The 12,418-nt window shown below is 43.3% G+C and overlaps 1 protein-coding gene across 1 annotated transcript; it reads left to right on the forward strand.

The window, feature by feature from the left end:
* The first annotated feature begins 601 nt into the window (after positions 1 to 601).
* LOC120017628 (coiled-coil-helix-coiled-coil-helix domain-containing protein 1-like) lies at positions 602 to 7,639 on the forward strand. Its single transcript, XM_038960513.1, has 3 exons — positions 602 to 918; positions 1,646 to 1,764; positions 7,205 to 7,639. Exons 1-3 carry the CDS (start codon positions 780 to 782, stop codon positions 7,316 to 7,318), a joined length of 372 nt encoding a protein of 123 aa, XP_038816441.1. The 5' UTR covers positions 602 to 779; the 3' UTR covers positions 7,319 to 7,639.
* Positions 7,640 to 12,418: the final 4,779 nt, after the last annotated feature.

A 12,418-nucleotide genomic window follows, 5' to 3' on the forward strand; every position in this document is an offset into this window, starting at 1 on the left:
ATGTGCCAATGGCAGTAAATTATTGCAGCCCATGGGCAAGAATGCAAAAGCTCAAGAAGGCTCTTAAAATTGGTAATCTATAAATTGGACAAGCAAGTTATGTAACTCCTTTGATACAATATTATTAACCAAATATAATTTAGTTATTAAAGGGGTAATCCGCAGTAAACAATAAAGTGGCCACCCGCCATTGTTTTGGTAAAGAGCCGAGGGATGGGGCTGGAGAAATGTATGTCTCAAATTCATACAGAGCCATGGAAGCAAGGACTGACCATCCATTATATCAAAATTATAGTTTTATTAATATTCTGAGGCTATACAGTGTTTGTTAACAATTACATTGTTTACAAATAATGGTAAAACAAGCTTATATTTTTAGTTCTGATGGGGTACGACAGTTGAACTAAGCTCATGAGGCTTTTATAAGTTATACTTCAAGAATCAATGAGTATATAATTTATCAAAGTCCAAAAATGGAAGTACCAATCGCATTTTGCCGCTTTAAATACATTTAAAATGTGCAGCTCATTAGACGACAGAAAACTACAAACGCTTTACGTTAATCTTTCGTAATGCGTTGTCACAACATAGTCATTACTACAGTAACAGCAATATACGACCAAAGATGGCGCCCCACGTTTGTCTCTTATGAGGAAATGATGTTAGAGAACATATTAATTCACGTATCTAGGCTGTTTTGCGATAGTTTATTGTGAAAGCAAGATATTACATTTATATTTTCGCTATTTACGTGTGATAATTGTATTGTGCAAACCGCAATGGCGATGCAAGGTGGGACTGCACTTCAGGAGAAGGTCAGTCGGATGTTGAGCAGAAAGCATAAAAAGCCCGTTCTGAAACCCAACAAGCCGCTTGTTCTGAAAGATGAGGTCGCCAACAGGAAAATTAAGAAAGGGGGTAAGGCTTTTCTGTTAAAGGCTTCCAAACTAACCTGTGTAATGACATGTTCTATCCAGTGGACACGCCTGTAGACGTAACACAGCCAACAGCCCAGTACATTTAGTTAGCTAATTGCACGTTTTGTTATTTATTGCTTTACGATTGGTACTGAACGACACGTTTCCCCTAAACGGTGCGCACCGTTCTTCAACAGTCTTGAGGTACGTTTGCTAGCGGTTAGCAAGGTGTGACCTTATCAATATGGGTGTGAATGACTATTTTAAATCGCAACCTCGTGCAGCACACAGAACACACGATCGCCCTCTGGCGATAATCACGTCTGTTCTTCAACTGGGGTGTATTCATTCCGCCAAACAGTGGCAAAACGTTTTGCAACTAAAACGAGTTTCTATTTGAGAACTTTAGGTAGGTTCCTCCCCGTTTCATTTGCTTCTGTTTAAGAAACGTTTTGGAACATAATAGACGGAATGAATTCCCCTCTGGTCTTGCTGTTCAGTATAGTTTCGGTGGAATTAAACATTGCACACTGTTCTGTCTACTGAACGTGCCCCAGCTCTCTACACTCTGATTGGTCGGCTGTGTTGACTGGTACATCTCTTATTTACAATGTGCATAAATGACACACTCTTGAAATCATTGTAGATCAGTCATCAGCATGCTGAATTAGTAGTACCTTATAATTTTGACAACAGCATTGGAAAGTGATTCCACTGTTTTCCCACAGAGGCCACATGCGTCACAGAGATGTCCATGATGATGGCGTGCTGGAAGCAGAACAACTTCGTCGACACCCTCTGCTCCAATGAAATGCAGTCCTTCTATAAGTGTGTTGAGAAAGCCCAGGTATGTTGCTGCTACTCACAGTGTACAGGAAATCCTTGCTCCAGGCTTATTGCACACACCCCTATCTCCCGACCCCCTGTTGTTTTAAACTAGGTCAGCACTGTTATGTTCTTCATTAAACATTTTACTAGGAGACAAGGGCCAAGGTAATTAGACAGCACGGGTAACATAATTTTCTCTGCCGTTTACTGGCTTGAGACGAGTCATAACAAAACTCTCCCCCTGCCCAGTTTCCTTTAGGGTCTTCCCTCCTGTTTCGCTTTTTATTTGTGTCAGGGCTAATTTCCACTCAGCTGAGGTGCCCAGCTACTGCATGCTACTATAATGCCGCACAGATGGATAACAAGTTATTAGCTTAATTACGTTTTCAGTTTAGTGTCTATGTAACTGATGTGAAATGGCTAGCTAGTTAGCGGTGATGCGCGCTAATAGTGTTTCAATCGGTGACGTCACTCGCTTTGAGACCTTGAAGTAGTGGTTCCCCTTGACCACTACGGCTTTTGTGGAGAGATGGGTAAAGATGCTTCGTGGGTGACTGTTGTTGATGTGTGCAGAGGGTCCCTGGTTTGCGCCCGGGGCGAGGGGACGGACTAAAGTTATACTGTTACATTGATGCTGTTGACCTGGATCACTGGTTGCTGCGGAAAAGGAGGAGGTCGAAAGGGGGGTGAGTGTAATCGATGTGAAATGGCTAGCTAGTTAGCGGTGGTGCGCGTTAATAGCGTTTCAATAGGTGACGTCACTCGCTTTGAGACCTTGAAGTAGTGGTTCCCCTTGCTCTGCAAGGGCCGTGGCTTTTGTGGAGCGATGGGTAACGATGCTTCGTGGGTGACTGTTGTTGATGTGTGCAGAGGGTCCCTGGTTCGCGCCCGGGTCGGGGCGAGGGGACGGACTAAAGTTAAACTGTTACATCTACAAGGAGTAATACATTATTTATAAATGTGAATAAATACACTATATTTACAAAAGTATGTGGACACCACTTCAAATGGGTAGATTCGACTATTTCAGCCACACCTGTTGCTGACAGGTATATAAAATCAAGCACACAACCATGCAATCTCCATAGACAAACATTGGCAGTAGAATGTTCTCACTGAAGAGCTCAGTGACTTCAACGTGGCACCGTCATAGGATGACAACTTTCCAACAAGTCAGTTCGTCAAATTTCTGCTCTGCTAGAGCTGCCCCGGTCAACTGTAAGTGCTGTTATTGTGAAGTGGAAACATATAGGAGCAACAATGGCTCAGCCGGGAAGTGGTAGGCCACACAAGCTCACAGAACAAAAATTGTCTGTCCTCGTGCAACACCCACTACTGAGTTCCAAACTGCTTCTGGAAGCAACGTCAGCACAATAACTGTTTGTTGGGAGCCTCATGAAATGGGCTTCCGTGGCCGAGCAGCCGCACTCAAGCCTAAGATCCTCCATGCGCAATTCCAAGTGTCGGCTGGAGTGGTGTAAAGCTCGCCGCCATTGGACTCTGGAGCAGTGGAAACGCGTTCTCTGGAGTGATGAATCACACTTTATCTGGCAGTCTGACGGACGAATCTGGGTTTGGCAGATACCAGAAGAATGCAACCTGCTCGAATGCATAGTACCAACTGTCAACTTTGGTGGGGGAGGAATAATGGTCTGGGGCTGTTTTTAATGGTTCGGACTAGGCCCCTAGATGAAGATAAATCTTAACGCTACAGCATACATTCTGCTTCCAACTTTATGGCAACAGTCTGGGGAAGGCCCTTTCCTGTTTCAGCATGACAATGCCCCTGTGCACAAAGTGAGGTCCATACAGAAATTGTTTGTCGAGATCGGTGTGGACGAACTTGACTGGCCTGCACAGAGCCCTGACCTCAGATGAAGATGGCGCCGACGGATATGGCAGCATCTTGACTAGCTCTTTGGAAACTTTGCAGTATTTTTTTTTTTTTCTGTACTCTTTTTTTACATTATTAGCTCAGGAAATGTTTTGTGTCATAAAATACAGCCGGGAAGAACTATTGCATATTAGAGTGGCGGTAACTCACCAGAACTGTCAGCATTACGATCAGGAATACGACTTCCCTGGAGAAGATCTTTGTTCACTCTCCCCAGAGCAATAGAACTTATTCCAGAGGCCAACCCAAAACATTGCCGGCGGAGGAGAGGCACTCGAGGCGGCCTGCTGGTTCGGCTTAGGAAGTGCGCACACCACCCACCGCTTCCGAGTATATTATTCGCTAATGTTCAGTCTTTGGATAACACAGTTGATGAGCTTAGAGCAAGGATTTCTTTCCAGAGAGACATCGGGGCCTGTAACATACTTTGTTTCACGGAAACATGGCTCTCTCGGGATGCTCTGTCGGAGTCGTTAAAGCCAGCAGGATTCTCAGTACATCGCACAGACAGGAATGAATATCTCTCTTGGAAGCAGAAGGGTGGAGGGGTGTGTTTCATGATTAACGACTCATGGTGTAATTCTAGGAACATACAGGAACCCAAGTCATTTTGGTCACCCGACCTAGAATACCTCACAATTAAATGCCGACCATATTATCTCCCAAGAGAATTCTCCAACGTCATCGCCACGGCCGTTTACATCCCACCTCAAGCCGAAACCTCGACGGCTCACAAAGAACTTCACTGGAATTTATGCAAACTGGAAACCACATATCCTGAGGCTGCATTTATTGTAGCTGGGGATTTTTAACAAAGAAAATCTGAGGACTAGGCTGCCGAAGCTCTATCCACATATTGACTGTTCTACTCGCGCTACTAAGACTCTCGACCATTGCTATTCAAACTTGTGGAATGCTTACAAGGCCCTCCCCTCCCTCCTTTCGGCAAATCTGACCACGACTCCATCTTGCTCCTCCCATCCTATAGGCAGAAACTCAAACAGGAAGTGCCCGTGCTTCGTACTATTCAACACTGGTCTGACCAATCAGAATCCACGTTTCAGGATTGTTTTGATCACATGGACTGGGATATGTTCCGGGTAGTTTGCGAAAATAATCGCATGCACAGATACGGTGACTGAGTTTATAAGGAAGTGTATAGGAGATGTAGTACTCACTGTGACTATTAAAACCTACCCTAACCAGAAACCGTGGATAGATGTAGCATTCGTGCAAAACTGAAAGCGCGAACCACCGCATTTAACCATGGCAAGGTGACTGGCAGAATATAAACAGTGTAGTTATTCACTCCGCAAGGCAATCAAGCAAGCTAAACGTCAGTATAAAGATAATCACGGACTACAAAAGGAAAACCAGCCACATCGCCGAGACCGACGTCTTGCTTCCGGACAGGCTAAATAAATTTTTTGCACGCTTTGAGGATAACACAGTGCCACCGACGGCCCACTACCAAGGACTGTGGGCTCTCCTTCTCCATGGCCGACGTGAGTAAAACGTTTAAACGCGTTAACCCTCGCAAGGCTGCCGGCCCAGACGGCATCCCTAGCCGCGTCCTCAGAGCATGCACAGACCAGCTGGCGGGTGTGTTTACGGGCATATTCAATCTCTCCCTATCCCAGTCTCCTGTCCCCAAATGCTTCAAGATGGCCACCATTGTTCCTGTACCCAAGAAGGCAAAGGTAACTGAACTTAATGACTATCGCCCTGTTACACTCACCTCTGTCATCATGAAGTACTTTGAGAGACTAGTCGAGCATCATATCATCTCTACCTTACCTGCCACCCTAGACCCATTTCAATTTGCTTAGCGCCCCAATAGATCCACATACGATGCATTCGCCATCACTCTGCACACTGCCCTATCCCATCTGGACACGAGGAATACCTATATAAGAATGCTTTTTATTGACTATAGCTCAGCATTCAACACCATAGTACCCTCCAAGCTCATCATTAAGCTTAAGGCCCTGGGTCTGAACCCCACCCTGTGCAACTTTGTCCTGGACTTCCTGGCGGGCTGCCCCCAGGTGGTGATGGTAGGAAACATTACCTCCACTCCGCTGATCCTCAACACTGGGGCCCCACAAGGGTGCGTGTTCAGCCCCCTTCTGTGCTCCCTGTTCACCCATGACTGAGTGGCCAAGCACGCCTCCAACTCAATCATCAAGTTTGCAGACGACACAACAGTAGTAGGCTTGATTACCAACAATGACGAGACAGCCTACAGGGAGGAGATGAGGGCTCTGGGAGTGTGGTGCCTAGAAAACAACCTCACTCAACGTCAACAAAACAAAGGAGATGATCGTGGACTTTAGGAAACAGCAGAGCGTGCACCCCCTTATCTACATTGACGGGACCACAGTGGAGAAGGTGGAAAGCTTCAAGTTCCTTGGCGTACGCATCACTGACACTGAAATGGACCACCCACACAGACAGTGTGGTAAAGAAGGTGCAACCGAGCCTCTTCAACCTCAGGAGGGTAAATAAATTTGTCTTGTCACGTAAAACCCTCACAAACTTTTACAGACGCACAATTGAAAGCATCCGGTCGTGCTGTATCACCGCCTGGTACGGAAATTGCACTGCCCGCAACCGCAAGGCTCTCCAACGCATCACCGGGGCAAACTACCTGTCCTCCAGGACACCTACAGCACCCGATGTCACAGGAAGGTCAAAAAGATCATCAAGGACATCAACCACCTGATCCACTAAAGCTGGGGTCGAGAGACTGAAAAACAGCTTCTATCTCAAGGTAATCAGACTGTTAAACAGCCATCACTAGCACATTAGAGGCTGCTGCCTATAGGCATAGACTAGAAATCACTCGCCACTTTAAGGAATTGAACACTAGTTACTTTAATAATGTTTACATATCTTGCATTACTCATCTCATATGTGTATATACTGTTTTCTATACTATTCTCCGGTATCTTAGTCTGCTCCGCTCTGACATCTCTCATTCATATGTATAGTCTTAATTCATTCCTAATTAGATCTGTGTGTATTGGGTATATGTGACCAATTAAAATGTGATTTTGATTTGAACCCCATCCAACACCCTTGGGATGAATTTGAACGCCGACCAAGAGCCAGGCCTAATCGCCCAACATCAGTGCCCGACCTCACTAATGCTCTTGTGGCTGAATGGAAGCAAGTCCCCACAGCAATCTTCCAGCATCTAGTGGAATACCTTCCCAGAAGAGTGGAAGCTGTTATAGCAGCAAAGGGGGGACCAACTCCAAATTAATGCCCATGATTTTGGAATGAGATGTTCGATGAGCTGATGTCCACATACTTTTGGTCATGTAGTGTATCTCAAGCCGATATGTTTTTAAATTAATTAGTATTTGTATTTATTATGGATCCCCATTAGTTGCTGCCAAGGCAACAGCTACTCTTTCAGGGATCCAGCAAAATTAAGGCAGTTATAAAAACATAAAAACAGCAGTTTTTAAAACATTACACATATCTATAACACAAAATCCAGTATTGAATGAGGCAATACATTTTCTTAAAGTTTTTCTTTCATTGTGTTTCCTTACAGATTGCAGTGAAAAACAAATCAGAGCAACACACCATCGGCCAGAGTGGACGCCTTCAACCCAAACAAGCTACTATCCTGCTGAAAAGATACCCCAACTTACACATAGAAATCTAGGACTACTCCCAGCCCTACTACTACGATGTATTAATTGACAATGGTTGAGGGCCAGAGAATCTTAACCATCCTCCCCACTGTCCTCTGTCATCATGCTTGGCCTTTGTGGCCAACTGAGGTCTCTGCTGGTTCTTACGGTAAAGAGGAAGTCTCTTAGATCACAGAAACATCACCAACGTTCCACGAATGCCAGACATGATAATCAACAAAGTGAATTATGTGGATTTATTGTGCTGCAGATGCACTTCTTGTGATTGCCATGTTAAATTGAGTACGCTGTTATAGGTCATCACATAAAACAGTACCATTAAAATGGCTTCAGTCACAAAAGAAGGTTCCTACAAATATGTAACTTCACTCACTGTCTAGTAATTTGAAGAGAATTTTCATTACGCATTCAGTTATTGCTATATTATTGCATGGCTTTTTAAGATGCCCTACTAATTTACATTTCTCAAATACAGATCAAGGACGTTTGTGTTCATAACTTGACATGATATTTTGTGTGCCCTGGATGAAATATAGTGTGACTGACTGTTATCTCAGTGTCCTGAGTTGACTCCCATAAAAATGATTTCCCTTTAAAAATGATCTAAATAAATCCATACTGCACAGACAGTGGTTGCTAACAATATTAAGATATTAGTGACCTCTGCAGTATTTAATTATGGTTATTTTGTTGCATTTCCTCTGGAGTGCACCACTACCGGACGATCACCTCAATAGGATACCTATTTTGAGTTTCCAATGGATCACTCAAATGTAATTTGAGACACTCCTGATATAGTTGAACTGCCTAGCTGTTCTGTATTATTGGCCAATTTGCCAGATAGGATTACATGCCAGGAAGCAAAGCCCATTGCAGGTCATAGTCTTATAGGTATTGGAAATTGTATTAAGATGACTGAGGTACCAAGACAATATCTCAGTGGCTGACTAATGTCTACTGGAATTTCAGCTCCACTTTGCATTACCTTATAATTCACTCCTTTTTATAACTCACTCCTTATAATTCAAGTCCTTTTTATTAAGGCAGTGGTTTTTATTTTGCGCTAATTAAGTTTGAAGTCTGTCAGCGTGGATGCACTGTCATCCAGGAAACTGCTCAATCCTCTATCAGATTTGGGTAGGTCCTCATTATAAAAAGAGAAAAATGCCATCTCGCTCCACCCACACTGCCCACCATTTCCTTGCCATATTTATTTCCTGCTAAACGTGCATACTGAAATGGAAATGCTTTCCTTTGTCATCAGCACTCGTGCAGATGAGTTTGATCAAACCACCACAAAATAGCAATTCACTCTAGGGCTGAGTCCGACCTGAGTTAAGCTTGCATAAATAGAGCGCAATTCCCTCATGAACTTTTCTCTATGTGTATTCTGAGCTTGAATTTAAGCAGGAGAATAGCATGCTATTCATTTGGGTGGAGATCAAATTAATAAAGGTGTGGTGGAGGTGTCTATAGATACGCAGTATTCTGACCTTGACTTAATTCCCTAATAATTCCACCACCTTACACACAAGGAAACCATGAATAAGGTCTAGTGAACCTACCGGTTCCAAGTTGGAAAAGCATCTACTTAATTTTTTTAGACTGAAATAACACCATTCTCCATGCACTGTAATTTACAACTTGATAAGAGCTATTGATAAGAGCTAGGTAAATTAGTAATATGTTTGGATAAGGGAATTGTAAATATAAATAACTTGATTTAGATCTATACCAAACAAAAATATAAATGCAACATGTAAAGTGTTGATCCCATGTTTCATGAGCTGAAATAAAAGATCCCAGAAATTTTCCACACCCACAAAAAGCTTATTTCTCTCAAGTTTAGTGCACAAATTTGTTTACATCCCTGTTAGTGAGCATTTATTATTTGCCAAGCTAATCCATCCACCTGACAGGTATGGCATATCAAGAAGCTGATTAAACAGCTTGATCATTATGCTGGAGACAATAAAAGGCCACTCTAAAATGAGGAGTATTTCTTGTCTGTAATAAAGCCCTTTTAAGGGGAGAAACTCATTCTGATTGACTAGGCCTGGCTCCCAAGTGGGTGGGCCTATGCTCTCCCAGGCCTACCAATGGCTGCGCCCCTGTCAAATCATGTGAAATCCATAAATTAGGGCCTAATGAATATATTTAAATTGACTAACTCCATACAAATATTTTTATATATTTTTGTTCAATATATTTGATCTTATAATCACTGGAGACAAAACCAGTCATATGACAGCAAACTGAAGCATATCAACAGTAAAGTTTATGAATTTAAATTTTACGGCCTTTTAACTAGCTGGAATAGGCACTCTCAAATGTCTTAATTATAGGCTACCCTTAATTTTTCTGTTTCCTATTTCTATTATGTTAAATATTAGCCACTGTCAGTATCGACCGTCAGTAGGTTTAATAACCACACATATTCAACTGCCAATTTACTGTTAGTTCCCTTCAGTTGTTATTGCCTACATTATCATTCCATTTAATTACATTGTTTTGTTTACCTTAATTTGCTTCTTCTGCAAATGCCGCCACGGCTGTGTGGTTGTTGTTGAGGATCGTTAGTAACAGTTGATAAAACAAATAGGAGAAATGTGGTGGACCCTCTGTTAAATTACAAATTTCTCGAGGTTAGAATATCGCAAAAAATCTGATATATCTTTCATTCGAGAGAAGACAACCTCCCACGTTATAACATCGGCCAGTATTAAAATCGGACATGTATGATAAACATTTTGGTGATCTAAATGTAATATTCCTATTAACTTCCAGTGTAGTTAAGTGGCTTTATCGCAATGCTACGTCATACGGGCCTAATTTCTGCCTGCTTGAACGACAATAGCTCAGATAGCCTACATGAAATGACCCCAGGAATCGATAAAACATTGCTCAGAGATGCACAAAAACAATATAACATTCAAAATGGGTGAGACTTTATTTTCATTTTTGTTTGCATACATTTTTACAATACAGCCAATTTTGAATTTGCAGCGGTCCCATCTAGCGGAAATTGCTCAGTTCTGCCTCAAGGACCCATCCCAATAAATGTCAACCTGCTTAAGAGGCATAGAGCCCCACAGTGGAGGTGTCATAATACCCATAAAACCTAGCGGTCAAACAGGGAAATGGTTCCAATCGTTTTTCCACCATTAATTTTTCCCATAGGGGATTTTAGAAACACTTAAAATAAGGGCTGGGTTATGTGTAGGCTTACCATGGCTTGACGTGGTAAGCCTCCAGTAATGATCCATGGCACGAAGCCTCCAGTGATGATCCATGGCAAGAAGCCTCCAGTGATGATCCATGGCAAGAAGCCTCCAGTGATGATCCATGGCACGAAGCCTCCAGTGATGATCCATGGCACGAAGCCTCCAGTGAGGAGTCATGGCACGAAGTCTCCAACGAAGGCCTCCAGTCCGGAGCCTCCAGCGACGGTCTCCAGTCCGGAGCCTCCAGCGACGGTCTCCAGTCCGTGGCCCCTAGCGACGGTCTCCAGTCCGGGGCCCCCAGCGACGGTGCCCAGTCCGGGGCCCGCAACGAGGGTGCCCAGTCCGGGGCCCGCGACGATGGTGCCCAGTCCCAGCACCAGAGGTGCCACCAAAGTGGGGTGAGCCAGTTGTGGAGCGGGGTCTGCGTCCCGCACCTGAGCCGCCACCGCGGATAGATGCCCACCCAGACCCTCCCCCATAGGTTTAGGTTTTGCGGCCGGAGTCCGCACCTTTGGGGGGGGGGGGGTGTCTCTATTTTGGTTTGGTCAGGGTGTGAGTTGGGGTGGGTATTCTATGTTCTATTATTTGTATTTCTATGTTTTGGCCGGGTAGGGTTCTCAATCAGGGACAGCTGTCTATCGTTGTCTCTGATTGAGAACCATACTTAGGTAGCCCTTTTTCCCACCTGTCTTTGTGGGAAGTTGACTTTGTTTATGGCACTTAGCCTTTAGTTTCACGGTTTGTTTTGTCGTGTTTATTGTTTTGTTTCGGCGTCTTTTCTAATAAAAAGAAAATGTACGCTCACCACGCTGCACCTTGGTCCAGTTCTTTCAACGGCCGTGACAGGTAGGCTATGTATTGTACAATGGCACAATCATTATTTTAATTCACGTTTAATTTCGGCTTGGCCTCATAGGCCTCTGCGTATACATAAGCTCTAGTATGCATGTGGTTGTTTTGAATTAATCATCACCTTAGAAAGCGCTGTCCATTTCGTTGTGTTAGGCTTTGAAACAACATCCACAAGGACCATGTTTTCCCACTCAGTTTCAACCTGTTGTTGAACTTCTTTCTTCAAATTAATCAATCACTTTTTTAAATCAACCAATCTGTTGGCCAGCAAGTGGGAGGGTTTTCAGGGGTTGAATAAAATTGATTCAGAGTGTGCAAGGTAGCCACACCTGCAAAGTGAGTCACAAGACTGAATTAGATAAGCTAGGAAAGGCATGCATTCCTATGTCTGAATCGGCCCCTATATATTTATGTATACAGTAAGAAACAGTAAGGTAGTGTATTGCTTTTCTATATTTCTGCACTCGGACTGGCAGTCATTTTAAGCATGTAAAAGGAACAAGGCCTCCCCATCCCAACAATGATCTTGACTTACACCCTGCCCAGGTGTCAAATATGGTGTGAAAATATTCTAGACCAGTTCCAACAGATTACCTTTCACCTGCTCTTTGACTCTGTAGCCATGTCACATCAAGTCCAAATTCATATTCATAATAATATGACTATATTTACTTCAGACTGACACGCCTAAATAATTAACAGTCCAATACTCAAGGAAACTCAATACGTCTTTTGAAGATCATATCAGAACCCAGAAGGCCTTTCTGCTTTTGTTAGGCCCTCTTTGGTTCCTTGTTAAGACCAGAATAGAACTTCGGAAAATACATAGCTGTTTCAAAAGTGTATATATAAGAAATAATGGGCTATCTTTGCATCTTAAAAGATTGCCAGCAGAGCATGATAGACTGCCAACTCCCAAGTTGCATAGCAATATTTAAAAATCCTTGGAGATGTTGATTTTATTAAGCTCATCTTGTAAACCCTTCTGACTTTATGTTGGGATGCCAGAGAAAACAAGTGGTGCTCCTAAAGTAG

This window comes from Salvelinus namaycush, chromosome 22, assembly GCF_016432855.1.
Source record: "Salvelinus namaycush isolate Seneca chromosome 22, SaNama_1.0, whole genome shotgun sequence".
Taxonomy (NCBI): domain Eukaryota; kingdom Metazoa; phylum Chordata; class Actinopteri; order Salmoniformes; family Salmonidae; genus Salvelinus; species Salvelinus namaycush.

Coding starts and splice junctions, on each gene's coding strand:
- LOC120017628 (XM_038960513.1), top strand. CDS start 780: ATGGCGATGCAAGGTGGGACTGCACTTCAGGAGAAGGTCAGTCGGATG. Junction 919..1,645: donor CAGGAAAATTAAGAAAGGGG/GTAAGGCTTTTC, acceptor GTTTTCCCACAG/AGGCCACATGCGTCACAGAG. Junction 1,765..7,204: donor AGTGTGTTGAGAAAGCCCAG/GTATGTTGCTGC, acceptor GTTTCCTTACAG/ATTGCAGTGAAAAACAAATC.